General features: G+C 35.0%; 1 protein-coding gene across 8 annotated transcripts in view; it reads left to right on the top strand.

Moving 5' to 3' along the window:
• EHBP1 (EH domain binding protein 1) overlaps nt 1-24,326 on the top strand; it is a 432,654-nt gene that overhangs the window by 191,639 nt on the left and 216,689 nt on the right. For all 8 annotated transcript variants that reach the window (XM_057743639.1, XM_057743640.1, XM_057743643.1 and 5 more), the window contains exon 5: nt 946-999. In XM_057743639.1, the coding sequence (XP_057599622.1) occupies nt 946-999 (54 nt within the window). The remainder of the gene's footprint in view (nt 1-945; nt 1,000-24,326) is intronic.

Below are 24,326 nucleotides of genomic sequence, written 5' to 3'. Positions count from 1 at the left end.
CCTCATTTAGAGAAAAGCTGCATTTGGTTGTAGGATTCATTACCCTTTCTCAGGTTTCTGGTGGTGGAGGGCAGGTGAAGGTATCAATATCCAATTGACCAATTTGTGTAGATTATAAAGTCCTTTGTAGTACTTTAAAATTCCAGATGTTTATATAACCTCTGCACCAAGAAAACCTTGCCTCAAGTGGTACTTTGAGTTTAAAATATTTAGAGGTATAAAAATGATGGCAGAGTTTTATATGGGCATTTAATATGTTAATAAAGTGCTCCTTAATAGTTCACTAAGTTGTCTGTCCCTGTGTTTCTTTCTTTTTCTTTTTTAAAATTTTTTTATTGGTTGATTTACAATGTTGTGTTAGTTTCAGGTGTACAGCAAAGTGAATAAGTTATACATATACATGTATCCACTCTTTTTTAGATTTTGTACCCACATAGGTCATTACAGGGTATTGAGTAGAGTTCCCTGTGCTCTACAGTAGGTTCTTATTGGTTATCTATTTTATATATAGCAGTGTGTATATGTCAGTCCCAATCTCCCAGTTTATCCCTCCTGCCCCCCACCCTTTCCCCCTTGGTAACCATAAGTTTGTTTTCTACATCTGTGACTCTGTTTCTGTTTTGTCAGTACGTTCATTTGTACTATTTTTTTAGATTCCACATATAAACAATATCATATGATATTTGTTCCTTGGTTTCCTTTTGTATTGTTTTAGATGCAGTGATGGAAGATAATGATATGCATTAACATAAGTAAAATAGAGAATTTCTTAATAAAAAATAACGATTTAAATTTAGATAAATTATGGAAGTTTCTTAAGAGTAGGCCATTCTGCCTCTCCCTTTTTAAAAAGCTGGTAAAAGCTAAGAGCAAGACTGTATTTTCTTAATTGGATTGACTGGATTAAGAAATGTATTTCAACTTTTTATTTTGCTTTTGTTACAGGATCCTCATGCAGAGGAATTTGAAGATAAAGAGTGGACATTTGTCATAGAAAATGTAAGCTAATCATAAATTCTGTCACATTTCATATTTTTGACTGTATACATTACTAAGGTACATTAACATTTTGGTGGTAGGAGAAATGTTGCCTTATAAAAATTAAATAGTGATTTGTAGCTTTTAGGATTTTTTAAATGAAGTGATAGCCAGTAGCAGAATTATTTGTAGATGTTTTTGTTATATTTGTTTAGAAAGGTGTTCTTATTACACCTCTAATATCTTAGGATAGAGGCACAGCAGTTCTATGTTTCGGAGGAATAGGTTACTGAAAGGTTCAGGTTAAAAAAAAAATGCTGTATGATCTAAATTAGGTTTAGATGCAAAAAGCATTCAAATCTATAGAATTTTAGGAAAAGTCTTTTAAAGTACTGTGTTACATATTTTATAAAAATATTTTAAATGTCAATAGAGAAATATTAAAATTAAAAGTTTAAACAGAAAAAGTAAATATAAAATGCATCCATCATCATTTACTTACATTGTATAAGGTTACCAGACTTAAGAAGTGTGGTAAAATTGTTTTAATGCATCGGAAAGAGCATGAATGTACATATTGTGACTAAACCATTTAAAATACATTAACTTAAAGGAGAACACACTAGTTTACATACTTTAAATTAGGACAACAATCATAAATTGTGAACTGTTTAATGTAAAAGGATGAGTTTATATAATTAAATCTAAAACAAAACAAAACAAAGCAAAGTGGTGTATTCTCACCTGGAAGATAGACTAGAATTGGGTGTGTCTCCCTTTAGATTTTCAGGAGGAACTTAATTTTTTTCTGCTGGAACCAACTCCTATATAGTGAGAGAAAAATGAATTTTGAGAATAGTTTTTTTTCTTTGCCTAATGTGTGAAATATATGTTACATAATATAAATATATAATGTATGTTAAATACATGTTAAATATATAGTATGTTAGATAAGTACTAAAGAGAAAAAGCAAAGAAGGGGGATAGGGATTCCACTATTATGGTTACATAGATATAATGAACTTTATTATGTTAACTCTTTTTCCTGTTCTGGAAAACCTACGTCAGTTTTCTGAGATGCTAACAGGACTCACTTGGCGCAGTAAATTTAATAGGGGAAAAGTTCTGTTCCATTTATCTCTGTGTCCACCACAACTTTTTTTACATAGTGCCTTTTGTGTAGTAGGTATTCAATATATTATATGTTGTAAAAGGAGTGAGTGAATGAATGATTATAGTCAAACTCAATATCCTGTAAGGATTATTCTTTTTAAGAGAGGAATTACATTAGCATCCATTAACTATATTGAAGAAAAATTCAAATAAGTAGACTCTAGTGAAGTACCCATGTCATTACAGTAGAAGCTCTTCTGATCAATCTCTACTTAGTTTACATGGGTTACCTCATACTTTCCATTCTGTCTGTAAAACTTCCTGGTTTTAATCCCACATGTGTCAACATGGTTAGTAGGCTACTCTCTAACATGCTTCTACACACTTCTCTCACAAATGAGTTGTATGTTGGGTCTAACCCCTTACAAGACCTCTTGTAATGCAATGTTGACCTGTTATTGTAATTATATAATTTAATTAGACATTTCCTAAGCCAGTAAAATATCAGTTTGAAGACTTACTTCATGAAAACTGTTAAAAAGCTTTAGGAAGAGTTGATAGAAGTGAGTTGTTAAAAACTGCTGTGAAATCTGGTGTGGAAATACAACTGTAAAAAATTGGAAAAAATTTATGAAAATCTGGAAGGATTTTGCATTCAGATTTTTTCTCTTTTGTTCTTATGTATTGATTTCATTTAAAAGTAACTGAAATATACTAATGATACATTATGACTGTTGATTATATGAGAAAATTGACAATCAACAAAGTTACACTCAAAGAAGAGGCCATGAAAACTGGTGAATGAAACACATTAATATGTATTAAACAAAATTGGAATGTTTGTGTATCAATATTCATAATTATTCCCTTTAATTGACCAGTGCTCTGTGACATTCAGATCATTTAAGAGGGATTCTACTGTAATTGTATACTAAGCCATTCTCATGGAATCTCTCTATATACTCATCTATAGGGTTAAAGAACTGTTAGAAATTTTCTTTTAAACCTAAATTCAATATAAGTAGACATTACATTTTTCAGGTAATAGCACTTCACTTTACTTGATGTTATCTCAATATATTTGTAAGCTTTCAGAGAAATGAACCAGTATTCATTCATTCATTCATTCATTCATTCAGTAGCAGTTAATTCACTGAGAATGTATTTTGTGCTGGGCACTGTTCTAGGTACTGGAAATAGAGTGGTGTATGAAACAAATAAAAAAGTCTCTTCCTCATGGAGTTTACATTTGTGTGTGAGAGAGAGAAAGGGGGGGACATATAATAAAAATTAATGTGTGAAATATATACTATGTTAGATAATATAAGTATATAATATATGTTAAATACATGTTAAATATGTGGTATGTTAGATAAGTGTTGAAGAGAAAAAGCAAGGAAGGGAGATAGGGATTCCACTGTTATGGTTACATAGATATAATGAGCTTTATTATTTCTTGTAAGGTCTCCAAAAGAGAATGAAGAAAAATTAATTTGAAAGATATTTTAATAAGAGTTTATTAAACCAATATTATAAGGTGTGAGAAAGTTTAAAATTAACCTTGCAATGCTATATAAACCTTTTCCTGGGTTACAGCTCCCCTCAGTGGTGGATGACAAAATTGACTCTGGTCTAGAAAAACAGTTCCATTCCTATAGCAATAACATGTTGTAATGTTGTGCTCTGCTTTACATTTTAAATGTTTCCACATTACATACAGAAGACCTAGTGAATTTCAAAGGACTGTCTTTTTCTCTTGTAAAGTCTGGGTTTTGTTTGAGAATCTCTTGGTAGATTGTTGTGACACTAAGAAGGCCTGCTCCAAAGAGCATTCAAAATGGAATTTTAATATCTTTATTTTCTTTGCACTTTGTGTTATAACCCCACAATCACTAAAATTTAAAGTTTTTGTTTAATATAAAATATCCCAATAAAACATGGAAGTCTCCAAAATATATTACCCTAACAAATTTATTGGACACTTACTGTATATCAGGTACTGTGTGGAATGCTATATACACATTATCTCATTTACTCACTACAATAATTCTCTGAGTCATATATTAATAACCTTATTTTACAGATAAAGAGAGTGAGGCTTAGAGAGGTTAAGTAATTTGCTCAAGGTTATATAGCTAAGTCAGGATTTTATCCAGTCTTGTCTTTTTCCATGGTCTGTGCCCTTAACTCCTATGCAATAACTGCTTACCATAGTGGCAAAGATGAAAATAAATAATTTGAAATTGTAGAACATCGAGAAGTTTTAAATCTACCTTCTTTAGTGATAAACCTGTGAAGCATATATGTATTAGATTAGTAAAGGTAGTCTCTAATTATTGTACATATTCAGTCTAAAAGTTACTGAGATTAATTGCTTGACTGCTGCTAGATATTACAAAATGGAATTCCGGAACTGATCAGTCATCAGAATGCTGGACATTTTTTCTCAAAGCAGCCTTCTTGCCTCTTTGTGTAAATTGAGATAAGGATGCCTTCATTTTATTGATTCTTTTGTTTTTTGTCACAGAGATGATTTCCCAGTTTTTTCCTGAGCTTGCTTCTTTGGACCAAAAAGCTGCTTACACATAAGCCAAAACTTTAGAGGTGATTTTACCACTGCTAGCTTTGCGGCCTTGGACAAGTTATTTAATCTGTTTTAGCCTCAGTATACTCAGGTATAAAATGATAGTGTTAATATCTACTCCATAGGTTATTGAAGATTAGAAATGATGTATGTAAAGCATCTAATTCAGTAAAGGGGAGCTATTTTTATAATATTCTTTCTAGGGGACATAGAAAAATATTAAAGGAAAGAAACCTAGATTTCCAAATGTATTGTTGCAGGATTTTATTTTTTCTACTCCTTTATACCACTCATACCTCTCAGTGATATCTAGACTTCACCATTATCTCAAAGGAATGACAAGGCAACTTGTAAACATCTCACTTGATTAAACTGTAAAATATTTTTGTCTTTGTAAAGTTCTCAGATTTTGGCTTCAGACATCTTCCCCTTATAAATTTAATCCAAGATTAAGAGCCAGTTTGTCTTCTGAAATTAAACAAGTGCTGGTTATTTATTAATATCTACCTCTGGGCCTGATAGTCTATGTTTGTGTTTATCTATTTATAATATGAATATATGGGCATACTTTAAAAACAATTATAAATGAATTTTAAATTATCCTTTGTTATTTACAATTCATTTCCCTATTATTAGTGCCCATTATCAAGAATGGATACTACAAACAACATGTTTCTTTTTTTATCTACCATAATATAATAATGTTTATTTACCCAGGCAGTTGACTTTATGGGTTTTCTTTCTTCTTTCTTCTTCTGCTTCTGCTTCTGCTTCTGCTTCTGCTTCTGCTTCCGCTTCCGCTCCCGCTCCCGCTCCCGCTCCCGCTCCCCCTCCCGCTCCCCCTCCCCCTCCCCTCCCCCTCCTCCTCCTCCTTCTTCTCCTTCCCCTTCCCCTTCTCCTCCTTCTCCTCCTTCTCCTCCTCCTCCTCCTTCTTCATGTGAAGCCATAACAGTTATATTTAGAAAAATTTGTTTTCCATCCTTGTGCTTTAAGTTATCCAACTAAAATCTGAACCAGTATATGTATCTGCAAAATATATTCATAGGTCTTAGTTTTTAAAATCTGAAAATTTTTATTTTTTATATTCTTTTGAGTTTTGAATGAATCAAAAACTGCATAATGATGAAAAGCACCAATCTGGGTTGAATTCATTCCTTTATTCAATCATTTGGCAAACATTCAATATGCATATTCAGTATGCCCAGACATTTTGTTAATATTGAAACAGAGTCAATTAAGACATGCAGGATTTCATTGATGAGAATGAGATGAATATTTTCCCCCACATTTTAACTTCTCTGAAATTGGGATCATCTTACATTTTTGGTGTCCTATGATTATAACTGGTAGTGTTTTTTTCTTTTTTACTGCTATATGAAATAATGGTGCATCACTGAAAAACCAATAAAGGCTTATAATTGACAGGATAAAGTAGCGTGTCCTAAAGTTTATAAACTAGTAAGGGTGTCATATAAGTAAAGAAAGAAATGCAAGGAAAAAAGATATCCTTAGGGGACTGTAAAGGAGGGCAGAGTCTAGGAAGACTTCCTGGAGGAAGTGTCTGTGAAGCTTAGTTTTTAAGAAAAAATGGAGTTATGCAAAAAAAGGCATTCAAAGCAGAGGAAAGAAAGATCAGGTAAAGGCAAGAGAGACAATTGTGAGTTTAGTGTAGTATCTATTCTTGATAAGATAATTGAGAAGACGAGCAAAAAAGCTCCAAACTAACCAAAATAAAAAATGAGCTCCCCACTACAGATCGATAGACCTCTATTTTTTTAAACTGTTAACCCAGTAAATTTGATAATAGGCGTGAGATCAACTGGAGGTGCTATGTCCTCCTTAGAGGAAATCTGTGATGTATTAAAATGTGTTTTCTTGGGACCACATATCCAATCTTTTCTACTATTTCTACCTGCAACCAGTGAGATGGGCAGTCTGGCTCCTTAGTGCCTTTTTAATTGCCATTTATTTGATGCCACCTCCAAAAGCCTTTTAAATGGATAGGATGGGATGTTAATCATGTTAATTCCAAGGCAGTACTATAAATGCTTCTCAGTTTTGTTTCTTTTATTGGGTCATGTTGAACAAGATTGCTTGCCCAACCAAAGTCAGCTGACAAGATTATACCAAGAATAGAGATGTGATAGCTCAAACAATACAATGTAAACAATATAAATTTACAAAGTTTCTGACCTTATTAAATTTAAGTTTGAATCCTCCTCCATAATCAAGTCAATCTCTTGATCTTACAAAGCTGTATTCTGATAAATTACTTCTACTTTTTGTTTCAGAAGAAAAAAAATATGTATATACGTGCTTAGCCATGGTGATTGCTTGCTGAGAGAGTTGAGTATTGTCCTACACAGCACTAACCAGTTTACACTTGAATAATGGTAAATGGAAAACCCCTATATTATCAGGTCTCTTTTAGGCCATTCTTTTGGTGGAAACTTCTCAAACATGTTCTTTTCTTACAACCCCAGAGTCTTAGACCCTTTTGGATTTATAAATAATCCAGAAATTTTAAAGCAGTATATGGAAGACCTCTTATGATCTTTTCCTTTGTGCAAATTCAGCAGTTTGGGTAAATCTAATCAAGACCCATTTTTTCAAAATCTCAACTTAGCAATTAAAGATTGTTTCAAACATACACAAAAGTGGGAGGAGTCTCCTACACTGTTGATGGGAATGTAAATTGGTGCAGTCACTATGGAGAACAATACGAGGTTCCTTAAAAAACTAAAAATAGAATTACCATATGATCCAGCAAGCCCACTCCTGGGCATATATCCAGAGAAAACTCTAATTCAAAAAGATACATGCACCCCAGTGTTCATAGCAGGACTATTTGCAATAGCCAAGACATGGAAGCAACCTTAATGTCCATTGACAGATGAATGGTTCAGGAAGATGTGGTGTATATATACACAATGAGATACTACTCAGCCATAAAAAAGAATGAAATAATGCCATCTGCAGCAACATGGATGGACCTAGAGATTATCGTACTTAGTGAAGTCAGAGATAGACAAATATCATGTGATATCAGTTATATGTGGGAACTAAAAAATAGTACAAATGAACTTATTTACAAAACAGACTCACAAACATTTAAAAAAAAAAATTCAGTTCCCAAAGGGGAGGGATAAATTAGGAGTTTGGGATTAGCAGATACAAACTACAAAGTAAAAAACAGGTAAACAACAAAGTCCTACTGTATAACATAGAGAACTATATTCAATATCTTGTAATAAACCATACTGGAAAAGAATATGGAAAAGGATATATACAAATATGCATATCTATATATATCTGAATCACTTTGCTGTATACCAGAAACTAACACAATATTGTAAGTTAACTATACTTCAGTGTAAAAAAAAATAAGAAAATAAAATGTAGAAGGAGTAATAAACCTCTACATACCCATCTCCAAGCTTCAATAATCTCCAATACTTTGGTAAACTTATTTCATTCCCACTTTTATTTCATTCCCACTTTTTTAAAAACCAGATTGTTAATCTTAGATATTGTATCATTTCTTCTGTAAATAACGAAGGCCACTTTTGAACATCATCAGTTTGGGAGCTTGCTAAAAGTTATTGGCATGTTAGAAAACGGTGATCTATCTACAAAAGGTTTTTTTTTTGCTTCTTGTAAACTTAATTTCCTTTTAGATTATCTTTCTGATCTGGTAGGCCTAAGGTTCAAAATTAACTGTTTTGTTCCTTGAGAAGTGATATTATGTGTTCTTGTTTTCACGTAGAAAATATTTAAGTTAATATTAGAAGCAACAAGGCTTTTCCCCCAACCCCCTTAGAATTAAACACCTGCGTTTAGAATAGGACGCTCATAGTTCAGACAGCCTTTCCTGATCTTTTAATTATCCTGTCAACTTTCTGTTATATATGATTATGTGAATGGTGACTGGCTGTCTGTATAAATTAGGTAGGGTATTCTAGATATGGCTAGTAGTTAAATGAAGCTTTGTCAGCCAGCTTACTCTCATTGTGGTTAAATTTCACAGAAAGTCCATATATGTATACACTTTTTTCCCCTCCTTCATTTTCCTTATATTAAATATTTAGTGTGTTGTTCCAGTTCAGAAATATCTCAGATTGTGTTTCTGGAGGAAAATTCCATCTCCTTTATTTTGAAGTGGCCCTTTGACTTTAAAGAAAATAATGGAGATGCTTTTGTTGCACTTAAAAAAAAGAAAGGTGTGCCTAAGAATGGTCGTATATGCCTTGAGCCTGACAGAATTCTCAAAATCCTAAAATTCTTGTGTAACTACCTATTTGCTTAAATACTTATTTAGTTTTCCATTTTCATCTTGCCTGTCTGTCATTTTTTGTTAATTGTCAATTTTGTTAGATTATATTAATTAGAAGAAAGCAAGTTACCATCTTCAAATCCTGCACTCTAAAATTCCTGACACAGGAAGGGAGTTTACATGGATTAACATCTAAAGTCTACTGTAATGTATTTATCTATGTGTATTGCAGGAAACCCGGTGTTAAAGTAGTGAATAAACTACTGCGTGTTAAGCAATTTATTTCATGCATTAGTTTACTTTGTAAAATGTCCTAGCTAACAAATTTAACGAAAAGTTTTATTTAGCAGCAGCAAAGCACTATTTTCATACAATTACGTGTGTATTACATGTGTTTGCTATTGGGTGGTCTTTTTGGTTAGATTTTCTGATTTTTATCGCAGTTCATCATGTGGAGATTCATCTTTATTCATGTTAATCATACCTTATAGATCAAGCAAGTAGAGCAATATAAAACTTCACTAGATTAAAGTCTTGGTACTCAACAGTTGCTTAATCATTCACTAACTATTGATTAAATGGATGCCATATCGTAGATATTTGCTAGTTATTGAGAGTATAATAATGAAAAAGATGTGGCTCCTGACTCCAAGTATTCTGCTGTCTGGAGGAGAAATAAACAGGCAACCACTACGGTGGAAGTAAGTATAGGGTGTTAAATGTTCACATATAAAGAGTACCTAACCCAGTCTTGGTGGGTGAGGGGAAGCTTTCTATTGAAAATGATATATTAGTTGAAACCTAAAAGATAAAGTTTTCTTTTTAATTGAAATATAGTTGATTTACAATATTATATTAAGTTCAAGTGTACAAAATAGTAATTCAGTATTTTTAAAGATTGTAGTCTATTATAAGTTATTACATGATAATGGCTATAGTTCCATATGCTAAATTATATCTTTGTTGTTTATTTTATACATAGTAGTTTGTATCTCTTAATCTCATACCCTTAATTTGCCCCTCCCCCTACCCTTTCCCCAGTGGTAACTGCTGTTTTCTATATCTGTCAGTCTACTTGTTTTGCATAAACATTCATTTGTACTATTTTAAAAGATAAAGTTTTTATAGTCCTTTATTTGTAATCTCAAAATCCAAAATCTCTATTGCCTAAAGACTTTTTAAAGTGTTTATTTTTTGGAAATTTTGTTCAAACTCATTTGGTGGCAAAACCTGTCCTGACCTGAAGTGAGGCTATTTGTAGTATTTATTTCACTTAGTGTGAATACTTACTCATTTTGCTGCACAAATATTAATATGTTCGTTTATAGGGTGCTGCCTCAGACATCACTGGGAATGTGCTATAATCTGGGCACTGTAATATAGGCATAGACATTGTATTTCCTCCCTAAAATCCAAATAAGAGATTTTAGATAAGAGATTAAGTACTTCTGATAGTCAGCTGCAGGGAATTTGGAGAGTGCTTTAGGTGGCTGGATTAAGTTGAGCAGAGGCAAGAAAGACCATGGGTTACTTTGTGAACAGCATATAGTTCAATAGATTACTTCCTCAAGTATTTCATTTTAAAAGGAGTGGTTTATTTTTTCTGGGGTTGTAGTAATTTACAACTATATAATTGAATTTATGATAATTAAGAAATTAAAAAATTCACTGAATAGTTGCAGTGAATCTACAAATTTACATGGTTCACATTGTGGGTAATAGTGGTAAAGGAAAGAACTGTTCATGTTGTTAGTTTAAGCCAGTATTCGCTGCCTTAAATCATCCATGTTCCTATTTAACAAAGCACATACCTGGGCTCTAACTTGGACCTACTGAATTTGAATTCTGATGCAGAAGGGAGGTGGCTTTAGGAACGTTGGGGTCACCTGTTTATGTACTTTTTCAGCAAATTAAAAATTTGGAAAGTAGATTGGGGTGGATGAGTGTATAAGACAGTACTTTATACATTGTGAAATGTATTCCATTATGAAAATAATTTTGTACACTCATACTTAGATCAATTAAACAGATGTTACAGTTTATTGGCATTTAATATAGTTTACTTTTCTTTCTAAAGTTACTTAGCTAGGCCAATGTGATATATTCATTTTAAGATCTTGCTTCACTTGCCTCTTTAGATAAAATTAAACTATATCAACTCATCAATTAATAACTTTATAAATCATAAATAACATTTGAAAAATTTTATTAAAGAATACAGAATGTTATCAAATTAAATACCTCGTTTAATCCTTATGAAACCTCTCTAAAGTGGACATTATTATAATTTCTTTATCTCAGTGGAGTTAAGTGACCAGCCCCAAAGAACACAGAAAACAACTTAGCCTGATCTCAAACTCAAGTCTTCAGACTCTAAAGCCTATACATTTTACCATTTATTTACTCGTTCACTCATCAAGCGTTTATTGTCCTAGGCACTGGGTTTAGAGCCTAGCTGTACTAATGAATTACTACAGAGGATGCATGAAAACATCTCTACTCAGATACTACAATCTGGTTTGAGAGATACACACATGAAACAAGAATAATGACATGTGCTATGCTAAATGTATAGTGACCATTGAAAAGTATAACAGAAGCTAGAGATAGATGGGTTAATATGGACTGAAATTATCAAGAACATTTTAGGAGCAGCTCTTCAAACTTACCTGTGTTTATCCCTAGAGGTATGTGGCAGTTTCTGTCTTTCTGTATTGTTAACTCTTCTTTTCTAATATGTACTTAAAGGTATTTTTAAAATGAAATTTCTATGGAATCATTTTATAAAGAGGCAAAAGTAATATGAATTTTAAAGATGACACATGAATCAAAGAAATGTCACATTTTTTTCCCCAGGCAATAGGTATTTATTGTATGCCTAGTATGTGCCAGACCTGCTTCTAGATGCTAAGATATAGAATTTTTTTTAAGAACTTTTATTGAGGTACAGTTAAGAAACAATAAACAGCATACATTTAGAGTGTACAATTTGGTATCCCAAGCTCCCAATTCATTCCCCCCCAACCCTCCCCGCTTTCCCCACTTGGTGTCCATGTGTTTGTTCTCTACATCTGTGTCTCTATTTCTGCCTTGCATTTCCTCTTTCATAGTTGTTAGCATTTGCCTTAGGTATTGAGGTGCTCCTATATTGGGTGCATATATATTTATAATTGTCATCTCCTCTTCTTGGATGGATCCCTTGATCTTTATGTAATGTCCTTTCTTGTCTCTTGTAACATTTTTTATTTTAAAGTCTATTTTCTCTGATGTGACTACTGCTACACCAGCTTTCTTTTGATTTTCATTTGCATGGAATATCTTTTTCCATCCCCTCACTTTCCGTCTGTGTGTGTCCCTAGGTCTGAAGTGGGTCTCTTGTAGACAGCATATATATGGGTCTTGTTTTTGTATCCATTCAGCCAGTCTGTGTCTTTTGGTTGGTGCATTTAGTGCATTTACATTCAAGGTAATTATTGATATGTATGTTCCTATTACCATTTTCTTAACTGTTTTGTTTTTGTTTTTGTAGGTCCTTTTCTTCTCTTATGTTTCCCACTTAGAGAAGTTCCTTTAGCATTTGTTATAGGGCTGGTTTGGTGGTGCTGAATTCTCTTAGCTGTTGCTTGTCTGTAAAGCTTTTGATTTCTCTGTCGAATCTGAATGAGATCCTTGCTGGGTAGAGTATTCTTGCTTGTAGGTTCTTCCCTTTCATCATTTTAAATATATCGTGCCACTGCCTTCTGGCTTGCAGAGTTTCTGCTGAGAAATCAGCTGGTACCCTGATGGGAGTTCCCTTGTATGTTATTTGTCGTTTTTCCCTAGTCGCTTTTAATAACTTTTCTCTGTCTTTAATTTTGGTCAATTTGACTACTGTATGTCTTGGTGTGTTTCTCCTTGGGTTTATCCTGCCTGGGACTCTCTGCGCTTCCTGGACTTGGGTAGCTATTTCCTTTCCCATGTTAGGGAAGTTTTCAACTCTAATCTCTTCCAGTATTTTCTCAGGTCCTTTCTCTCTCTCTTCTCCTTCTGGGACCCCTATAATGTGAATGTTGGCGTGTTTAACATTGTTCCAGAGGTATCTTAGGCTTTCTTCAGTTCTTTTCATTCTTTTTTCCTTATTCTTTTCCGCATCAGTGATTTTTACCATTCTGTCTTCCAGGTCACTTATTCGCCCTTCTACCTCAGTGAATCTGCTATTGGTTCCTTCCAGTGTATTTTTCATTTCAGTTATTGTGTTGCATATCTGTTTGTTTGCTCTTTAATTCTTCTAGGTCTTTGGTAAACTTTTCGATCTTTGCATCTAGTCTTTTTTCAAAGTCCTGGATCATCTTCACCATCATTATTCTGAGTTCTTTTTCTGAAAGGGTGCCTATCTCCTCTTCATTTAGTTGTTTTTCTGGGGTTTTATCCTGTCCCTTCATCTGGTACAAAGTCCTCTGCTTTTTCATTTTTTCTATATCTTTCTGTGGCTGTGGTTTTCAGTTCCACAAGACAAAATACTGCTGATACTGCTTGATACTGCTGTCTGCCCTCTTGTGGAGGAAGCTATCTGGGAGGCTCCTGGGTGCTTCCTGATGGGAGGGACTGATGGTGGGTAGGGCTGGGTGGGCAGAGCTCAGTAAGACTTTAATCTGATTTGGTGGGCAGAGCTCAATAAACCTTTAATCTGCTTATCTGGTAATGGGTGGGGCTGTGTTCACACCTTGTTGGTTGTTTGGCCTGAGGCTACTTAGCACTGGAGTCTACAGGCTCTTTGGTGGAGCTAATGGGGGACTCTGGGAGGGTTCATACCACTGAGCACTTCCCAGAACCCTTGCTGCCAGTGCCCCTGTCTCCTTGGTGAGCCACAGCTGCCCCCCACCTCTGCAGGCAACCGTCCAACACCAGCAGCTAGGTCTGGTTCAGTCTCCCATGGGGTCACGGCTCCTTCCCCCTGGGTCCTGGTGAGCTCACTTTTTTGTGTGCCCTCCAAGAGTGGAGTCTCTCTTTCCACCAGTCCTGTGGAGGTCCTGCAATCAAATCTAGCTGGCTTTCAAAGTGTGATTCTCTGGGGATTCCTCCTCCCGTTGCTGGACTCCCAGGTTGGGAAGCCTGACATGGGGCTCAGAACCCTCACTTTAGTGGGTGGACTTCTGCAGTATAACTGTTTTCCAGTTTGTGAGTCACCCACCCAACATTTATGGGATTTGATTTTAATGCAGTTATGCCCCTCCTACCGTCTCATTGTGGCTTCTCCTTTGTCTCTGGATGTGGGGTGTCTTCTTTGGTGAGTTCCAGTGTCTTTCTGTCAATGATTGTTCAGCATTTAGTTGTATTTCCGGTGCTCTTGCAAGAGGGAGTCCGAAATGTCACATTTTGATTGAGCTGCTTTTGGTTATACTTTGCAGGTCCTTGGAGGTATGCATTCTATGTCTTTACTGTTAAGGATAATTGAGAGGAAAAGTTGGAGAATCATTAGATAGTGGGAAAAGTAAGACCAAAGGCTCAGGGGCTCAGTTAAGACCTAGATTCGAATCATACTTGTTAGTAGTGTAAATTTGAACTTTATGCGTATTTATCCTTTCAGAACCTGTTTTCTCATCTATCAAACTGAGATATCTTACAAAATAGTAGCTGAGATTAAAGATATTAAAGGCATAAAAAGAACCTAGCATAATGCTTGGAATATAGTAAGAATTCAATCCATGCTAATAATAAATGGCAGAGAGACTTTACAAATGAGGGGAAAATAATAAACTTGGAAGAAAAACTTGAGGGAATAAGGGAATAATTAGTTGATTAGGTTAAAAATCAGGTATGGAAACTCATGAATACCAGATCTGGAATTGAATATGCTTGACCAAAGAACAGGTCTTTACCTGTATGTGGAAAACTATAAGACACTGATGAAAGAAATCAAAGACGATACAAACAGATGGAGAGACATACCATGTTCTTGGATTGGAAGAATCAACATTGTGAAAATGACTATACTACCCAAAACAATTTACAGATTCAACGCAATCCCTATCAAATTACCAACAACATTTTTCACAGAACTAGAACAAGAAATCTTACAATTTGTATGGAAACGCATAAGACCCCGAATAGCCAAAGCAACCTGGAGAAGGAAAGAAGGAGTTGGTGGAATTAGGCTTCCTGACTTTAAACTATGCTACAAGGCTACAGTGATCAAGACAGTATGGTACTGGCACAAAAAGAGAAAGGAAGATCAATGGAACAGAATAGAGAACCCAGAGGTAAACGCAAGCACACATGAGCACCTTGTCTTTGACAAAGGAGGCAAGAATATAGAATGGAAAAAAGACAGCCTCTTCAATAAGTGGTGCTGGGAACATTGGACAGCAACATGTAAAAGAATGAAATTAGAACACTTTCTAACACCATACACAAAATAAACTCAAAATGGATTAAAGACCTACATGTAAGGCCAGACACTATAAAACTCCTAGAGGAACACATAGTCAGAACACTCTATGACATCCATCAAAGCAAGATCCTTTTTGACCCACCTCCTAGAATCATGGAAGTAAAATCAAGAATAAACAAATGGGACCTCATGAAACTTAAAAGCTTTTGCACAGCAAAAGAAACCATAAACGAGACAAGAAGGCAACCCTCAGAATGGGAGAAAATACTTGCCAACGAAGCAACGGACAAAGGATTAATCTCCAAAATATACAAGCAGCTCATGCAGCTGAATACCAAAAAAGCAAATAACCCAATCCACAAATGGGCAGAAGACCTAAATAGACATTTCTCCAAAGAAGACATACAGATGGCCAACAAACACATGAAAAGATGCTCAACATCACTCATCATTAGAGAAATGGAAGTCAAAGCCACAATGAGGTATCACCTCACACCTATCAGAATGGCCATCATCAAGAAATCTAGAAGCAATAAATGTTGGAGAGGGTGTGGAGAAAAGGGAACTCCCCTGCACTGTTGGTGGGAATGTAAGTTGGTACAGCCGCTATGGAAAACAGTTTGGAGGTTCCTTAAAAAACTACAAATAGAACTACCATATGATCCAGTAATCCCACTCCTGGGCATATACCCAGAAAAAACCATAATCCAAAAAGAAACGTGTACCATAATGTCTATTGCAGCACTATTTACAATAGCCAGGACATGGAAGCCACCTAAATGCCCATCAACAGATGAGTGGATAAAGAAGATGTAGCATATATATATATATACACACACAATGGACTATTACTCAGCCATAAAAAGGAATGAAATGAGCTATATGTAATGAGGTGGATAGACCTAGAGTGTGTCATACAGAGTGAAGTAAGCCAGAAAGAGAAAAACAAATATTGTATGCTAACTCACATATATGAAATCTTAGAACAGAAAAATGGTACTGATGAACCCAGTGACAGGGCAAGAATAAGGATGCAGTTGAAGAGAATGGACTGGAGGACACGAGGTTGTGGGGGGGCGGCGAAGGGGAAGCTGGGACGAAGTGAGAGAGTAGCATAGACATACATACACTACCAACTGTAAAATAGATAGCTAGTGGGAAGTTGCTGTATAACAAAGGCAGATCAACTCGAAGATGGGTGATGCCTTAGAGGGCCAGGACAGGGAGGGTGGGATGGAGTCACCAGAGGGAGGGGATATGGGGATATATGTATACATACAGCTGATTCACTTTGGTGTACCTCAAAAGCTGGTACAAGAGTGTAAAGTTAAATTATTTCTTTGTATAGAATTGGAACTTTGCATTATGTAATTGGATATAGGTGCATTTGTACTGACAGAAGAGCAAATGGAGTATTTTCATGAATTATATCCTTTTAAAATGGAATTGCTGACATTATAAGAGATGCATAACTGATTAGAGAAACAAAATTTACCTGTGTACTTCAGCTCTGTTGTGGAAAGTTACCAGTTTGAGGATACAAAACTGTCCTAGTACTTTAACACCCTTAAGCTCTCCAGAAAATAAGATTTTCACAATTCTTTGTGAATAATCTATTATCCTACCATTTTTTTAATACCTCTTTTCTCTCTAAGTTTTTTTTTGTGATTCTGTTTTCTCTATACTAATTTTTTATATCATGAATTGAATGACGCAGTTTTCTCTAGTATGTCTCTGTGGCCTTACATAAATTGGGTATAATGGTTGATTTTCATCACATTATGACAACTAACAACTGTTGAAATAGTGTCTTATAATAACAGTCTTATTCTCAATGACATGATAAAACATTGTTCTGATTAATATGCTGCTTTAGTTTAAAATAATTCATTGTTTAAAGAATATTCTTCTTTGTCTTAAGAGAGACTTGTTTTTAAATAAAAATTATTTTGGGAAAACTCTGAGCAGTATACAGAAACTTTGTAACTCCTCTTCCTGTCTTGCTTTTGCAATTTGGTTGACAGTAGTTAGTAATGAAATATCTAAAAAATTACTAAGAAACGAAGGTAATGAGAAGATATTTCTTAGGTTGTGTAAGAACATCAGAATCAAGGGTAGAAACTCCTCATCTCCTAAATCTTATGGGGCCTTGCTATATTACCATGTTATTGAGATCATAAGGAAACCACAAGAATGAAGATGTTTATATTTTATTGTCTTTCCAGGTTACTTTTTGCAAACTTTAAATAAAAGAGCTAGTTACATATAGTATATCGTCAGACAGTTTGTAGCTAGAGGATGAGCAGTTTGTTATTATTTGCCTGAATACCTTTTTTTCCTGGAGTTATTTACCTTTCAGTTCCTGGCTATCTGAATTGTCTTGTGGCATTTGTTGATTATTTCAACCAAGTCATTAGAATAAACTAGACTGGTCAGAACACTTGAGAATATGCTGAAAGGAAAGGTGTGTGCTGAATGTGTTAAATGTTTGTTGAATGGCTTAATAGGAGAACAATTCTCTCTTTATTCCTCTCTCTCTCTGTGTGTGTGTGTGTGTGTGTGTGTGTGTGTGTGTGTATATATATATATATATATGTAACTTAAATATAAGCACTGCCTGCTAAGAAGCACAGGGCTGTCCTTAGAGGGTGGAGGATGGGGGTGGTGAGTTAGGGAGAGGTACTCCATTGCCACTTTCTTTAGGCAGAATTTCTTGATATAACTTTCTTCTTGCTTTTCTTTTCATTTCCTGTTTTTGTCCTGAATTAATGGCTCTGATTTTATAAAACCTGAATTATTGCATTCTTTTGAAAATGGAGTCAATTTGGAAATAAATCAGTCAGTAAAATAAATTTGAAGAATTTCTCCTTTCTCATTAAACTTAAGAAAAAGTTTAGAGAAGTGGTCAAATGACGTGAAATAGGTATAAAACTCTTAATTAGACCACTAGAAATCATAGGATTTATTTACATTATCTGAATACATATTAAACTTCTTTAACCAAAGCAATCAACAATATATGCCTTCCAAGCTCTTTTAACTATAGATATTTTTCCAAAATTATTTTTCTGCTGGCTTTTCTTTTTTTTCTTTTCAAACAGTATACAGCACAGTGACTGTAGTTAACAATACTGTGTTGCATATTCGACAGTTGCTAAGAGAGTAGATCTTAAAAGTTCTCATCACAAGAAAAAAAATTGTAACTGTGTGGTGGTGGATATTTAAACTTATTGTGGTAATCATTTGTAATATGTTGTATATAACAAATCATTACATTGTACACCTAAAAACAATACAATATGTCAATTATATCTCAATTAAAAAAAAAATCCCAAAGGAGTGTAGCATTAAACTGTTTGTAAAAGAGACCATTATTATCCTACTTAATTGGGTCACAGAATGAATGTTTTTTGGGCTTCATTATAAAGGGTACTATAAAGTTGATCGTGTATTCACTTCCTAAACTTTGGGAATATAAACAAGACAAGGTTTTGCTTCTCAGGTGTTTTTCAGTCTAGTCAGAGAGGCAGATCTGTGAGCAAATGATGAAACTACAGTGATAATGCTAGAAAAGAGGCAGGTGAAAGGTCCATTGAGGTTGCCAGACAGTGGTTGTATCTGTCAGAGACATGGGGAAGGCTTTAGAGAGGACTTGTGAACTGTGGCTTGAAAGACTTTCAAAAGTTTACCCACAAGATAGAGTTGTATGAGAAGGATGTGGTAGGGACAGAGGAAACAACCTTGGGAAATGCACAGAGATAAACTTGCTACAGCTTCACACTCAAAATGGAGAGAGCAGGAGAGGCTGACACTACCAAGATGAGCAAGGACCAGATTGTGGCTGGCCTTGCTTGCTATATGAAAGATTTTGAATTTATCCCTGGGGTCTCTGGGTCCCAAACCTGGCTGCCCATCAGAATCACCTATGGGTCTAGTAAAACATACAAATTTGCTTAGACTCTGTGTGATTCTGATTCATGATTCTAGTTAGCTACCTAGTAAGGTATAAAAAAGTTTTAAGTAGAGAGGTAAAATGATCAGACTTGTATTTTGAAAGATCACTGTTTAGCACTAAGAAATACATTTTGCATTATGATCTAGTACACACATATAGGCACCTATATATAACAAAAAGAAAAGATTCATGAACCACATCTTAGTCTATTGTGGGATGCATACTAGTATTTCTTCCTGATGCTTTAGAAAGCTGGTTGCAAGCTGCTAAATTGATTTTGGAACTCATTAAATTGATTCCATGATCCACTAATGGGTCATAGCCTACAGTTGGAAAAAAATATTGCTATAGAGAATGAATTGAGTTCTGAAGGGCTGAAGATTAGCTAGACAATAAATTCAGTTATCCAGGGGCCTGAACTAGGACAGTGGCATTAGCAGGTGCAGACAGAGAAGAAGGAAGAGAGATTCAATAGGTATTTAGAAGGTGGTGTTCTTAGTATTAATTGTAAATCAGTTCTGAGTGTTGAAGGAGGTTAGGGAGTCTATAATGATTTCCAGATTTCTAGGTTGAATATTTGAATATTTGGATACTTGTGTTATTCTTAAGCAATAGAGAGAACACAGGGGAAGAATTGGTGAGGACAGGTTGTGGCGGGTGGGGGGCAGGAGATACAAAAAAAGGCAATTGCATGTGTGAATGGTTTTTTCCCAAGTCAGATATCTTTAAATATATGTTTTTGTTTTCTTTTTCTTATTGTTTTTCAGATCTTTATTGGAGTATAATTGCTTTACACTATTGTGCCAGTTTCTGCTGTACAACAAAGTGAATCAGTTGTTTTCATACATATATCTCCATATCCCAACCCTTTTGAGCCTCCTTCCCTATCCCACCCCTCTAGGTCATCACCTATCATCGAGTTGATCTCCCTATGTTATGCAACAGTTTCCCACTAGCTATTTTTTTTACATTTGATAGTGTATATATGTCAATGCTATTCTCTCACTTTGTCCCAGTCCCAGCTTCCCTGCCCCCCTCCCTCCCTGCACTGTGTCCTCAAGTCCATTCTCTACACCTGCATCTTTATTCTTGCCCTGCCAGTGGGTTCATCAGTAATGTTTTTTTAGATTCCATATATATGCATTAGCACATGCTATTTGTTTTTCTCTTTCTGACTTACTTCACTCTGTACAACAGAGTCTATGTCCATCCCCCTCTCTACAGATAACTCAATTTCATTCCTTTGTTTGGCTGAGTAATATTCCATTGTATATATGTGCCACCTCTTCTTTATTCATTCATCTGTTGATGGGCGTTTAGGTTGCTTCTATGTCCTGACTGTTGTAACTAGTGCTGCAGTGGACATTGTGGTACATGTATCTTTTTGGATTATGGTTTTCTCTGGGTATATGCCCAGCAGTGGGATTGCTGGGTCATATGGCAGTTCTATTTTTAGTTTTTTAAGGAACCTCCATACTGTTTTCCATAGTGGCTGTACCAATTTACATTCCCACCAACAGTACAGGAAGGTTCCCTTTTCTCCACACCTTCTCCAGCATTTATTGTTTCTAGATTTTTTGATCATGGCCATTCTGACTGGAGTCTTTTTCTTATTAAAGTACATGTCTCAAGGCTTGGTCTTTTACCTTTCTGATAGAACCTGCTTTCTCTTATATTGGTTTCTGGTATTTTTATGTGGATTGCCCTAAAATAGTTTTAAACTTTCCTTCTGTGCTAAGGTCTTGCATCACCAATTCAGTCTTTTCCAGGCCATCTGACCCCTTGCCCAGAATGAAACATAAGAATTGAACATTTTTCTTTCTTTCCAACCCACATAATTCTTTCCTCATCTGTCAAAGGTGGAAATCTCAATTTTCTGACCCTTCTGCTTATTGTTACCGTCTGTATTCCAAGCTTCTTGGGCAATAATTGTGCCTATTGTATTGCCTTTTGTAAGCAGCTAAGTGTTGTTAAGCAGTGCAGCAATGCGGGGTGAAGTCTGCTGACCGTCCTGTGGAACTTAGTGGTCATTTTCTGCCACTTGTGCTGATTGTAGTCATTGTCCAAGTTATTCGCAGTTTTTGTAGGTCAGGAATTCAGGAAAGGCTTAGCTGGGCAGTTGTAGCTTGGGGTCTTCCCGGATGCAGTAGTCTGAGGTGTTGGGGGCTGTAACATGAGGCTGGAGTGCAGAGAAGGGGGGCTTTTTCAATTCGTGTAGTCTCAAGGCCTCCCTTTTTTCATCTGAGTGGGTTAGTTTGGATTTCTTTCAGGGCAGTTGGACTGCTTTTGTGGCAGCTGGAAACTTAGGAGTGAATCTTCTAGCTCTCCGACTGGAAGTTGCATCACCTTTTTCTGACTTAGCCTGGCTCATTACATAGTGTTACTTACCCATACTCTTAGCCACAAGCCTGCCCAGATTTAAGGGGAGGGGAATTAGACTCCACCACTTGATGGGAGAGTGGCAAGGCTCTGGAAGAAAGTGTGTGATGAGAAATATTTTTGTAGACAGTCTGCATCAGCTATGTAGAAAATAACAAATGCCATTATAGAGATCTTTAGTTTTGCCTGGAGTTTGCTACCTTATTAGTACTGCTCATTAAATCTTCAAAAGAGCAAGTTGGCTTTTATGATTTAATTTTCTACATCTTGTGTAATCTCTGAACTTGAATAATTTACTTTCTCTGCAGCAGAATTAAGTATATAGTTATGAAGATACTTTAAGCCTGTGTGTAATATTTCCCTGGTGTAGGATGGTTCAATTCAGAAGCAGTTTAGCCAACTCTGCAGAGTGGGCCCATTTGAATTACATGTTATCTTGTGTGTGTGTTCTAAGAGCAGTTCTAGATTCCTATCTTCAAAACTCTAAATAACCCTAGTAGCCTGTTGAATAGACTATTGAAAGTTTTCTAAATGTCCGAAAATACACTCTCACATCAACTGCTAGGTTCCTTGTTAGACCTTATGAATGGCTACATGAATTAGAGCAAATAATACTGGCTCTATTTCATAGCCTTGCAGTTTTTCATTAGTAATAAGAAATAGATCTGACATGACACTATCTTTCTGTAAGTAAGTGCATTACTATTGCTTCTTTTCAGAAATAAGCTCCTATTAATCTAGTCATGAATTTTGATGGGTGAATTTGTTTAATTCCCCATAGCGCTGCCATGCCTGAATTTTGCCTAATAAATATCATTTGATAATCTGCTGACATAAATATTAATCCTAACTTTGACACTAAAATTGTACTTCACAAATATAATGTGCAGAAGAGCAATACTTGAAGGATAGAAAATAAAGAACAAAAATTAATATGGATAGTTTTCCATTCCTTACCCCCAGTAATGGGTTCTTTCATAGAGGAGTGGCACTGTTTTATATTGAAGAAAGTCTATCTGGAATAGTCATTTAGTGTAATGCTGTTTAGAGTATTATAACCACTTGATGGCACCCTTTGATTTGGTACAAACCTCATTAGCCATACTATAGTGCAGTATAGTATTTGTAATGGAATAACACATAAGAACTAAAGACTGCAAGGTATCTGGTTAATGTAGAGATGAAATGAATGCAACAGCAAGGCTAAGCTTTCCTGACCCTTCATGAAAGAATAGATGAAAAAAGGAAGAATAAGCTATTGTGCCAAAGGGAGATGATGAAATTCAAGATCCACACACATAATCTCTGGCTCAGCCTCTGAAATGTTAATCCCTAGGTAGAATTATTTGAGCTATAGATTGCAATTTATCATCAAAATGGCACTGTGTCAAACAATACTTTTTATATGTGTGATGTTTAGAACTATCCAATTTTAATATAAATGGTTCACAGAGCACTGGCTAATATTTAAGTAGCAGCTCTTTAAGGTTGTGATTTTGGGGATGGAATGGGGGTGATTTCGTTACTTTAAAATACTAATTGTATTTTAGATTGAGGGCTTTCAGGGAATCTTTTCTGCTTTTATTTTAGTGACAGTTTTAGTGCCAGGAAAAAAGATTTTTAAAGAATTCCTTTCATTAAATTAAGTAGGTTAGAATTGTTTTCTTTCATGTGCTAAGAATACTTTTATAATTATAGAATAATTTTGTAGTATTCTTTGATATTGCTTAAAAATACTCTAGCTGATGAAATAGTTTATTTTTTAGGGTTTATATGGACCTTTTCTTTATTATATCAAGTATATGTGGATTTCCTCTTATTTAAATTACCCAGCTTCTTGCCCACTAGGATATGTTGTCATGATTAGTATCTGTTTGTGATACTCCCTTCTTAAAAATCAAATTATCCCAATTTTAAAAATAAATTTTAATAATGGAGGTGGGGGGAGAGGTGTTACATATGTCTGTTAATCTGTCATTTAGAGTAATAATCATAGATTTTTCCTATGTAAAAAAAAAACTTTTGTTTTTTAAAAGATCAGAATGCTTAAAAGAACTCTGTTTCTAGAATCTAGAAGCTTGAAATTCCAGGTTTTATACTTTTCCTTTCAGTTTTGTCATGCTTGCTTTTAAGAGACTTTTTTTTGGCCTATCATTAATTAAAAACAATTATTCTCTATTTTATTACCAAGAAATTATTTTACTTAACTTTGTATTTAGTTCTTTGTACTTACTTCTGAAGGTCCACTAACAGGGTGATCTCTAACAAAAACCTATGCAGTATTTAATCTATACCCAATAGAATCATGTGATTTCAGGACCTAATTGCAAATGTTGCAGGCATGCTGTGATCCTGTATTAAGTGCTGCAGCACAGATATACAAAACACCACTCATCTGTGCATGAATAATTCTGTCTTGCTATATTTTAGTACTGATGAGAAAAAATATTTCATTTAGTGGTGGTGGAAAAAGTGGGAGAGGTCACTGCAAAAAGAATATGTCCTGTGGAAGTGGCTCGACTTTGACAGCTGTCTTCTTTAAGTGTTCGTGAAGAGTTAAAAGTGAGATCCAGAATCACACGTGAAGGCCAGAATCTGTACATGTTTGAGGCATTGCCCTTCCTTTATAAATCCAGTCAAGAACAGTAGCATAGAGTAGCCCTTAGTAGTATTA

Source organism: Hippopotamus amphibius, chromosome 7, assembly GCF_030028045.1.
Source record: "Hippopotamus amphibius kiboko isolate mHipAmp2 chromosome 7, mHipAmp2.hap2, whole genome shotgun sequence".
NCBI lineage: Eukaryota > Metazoa > Chordata > Mammalia > Artiodactyla > Hippopotamidae > Hippopotamus > Hippopotamus amphibius.
The sequence above is the reverse complement of the archived record's forward strand: the minus strand, read 5'-3'. Positions and strand labels throughout refer to the sequence as shown.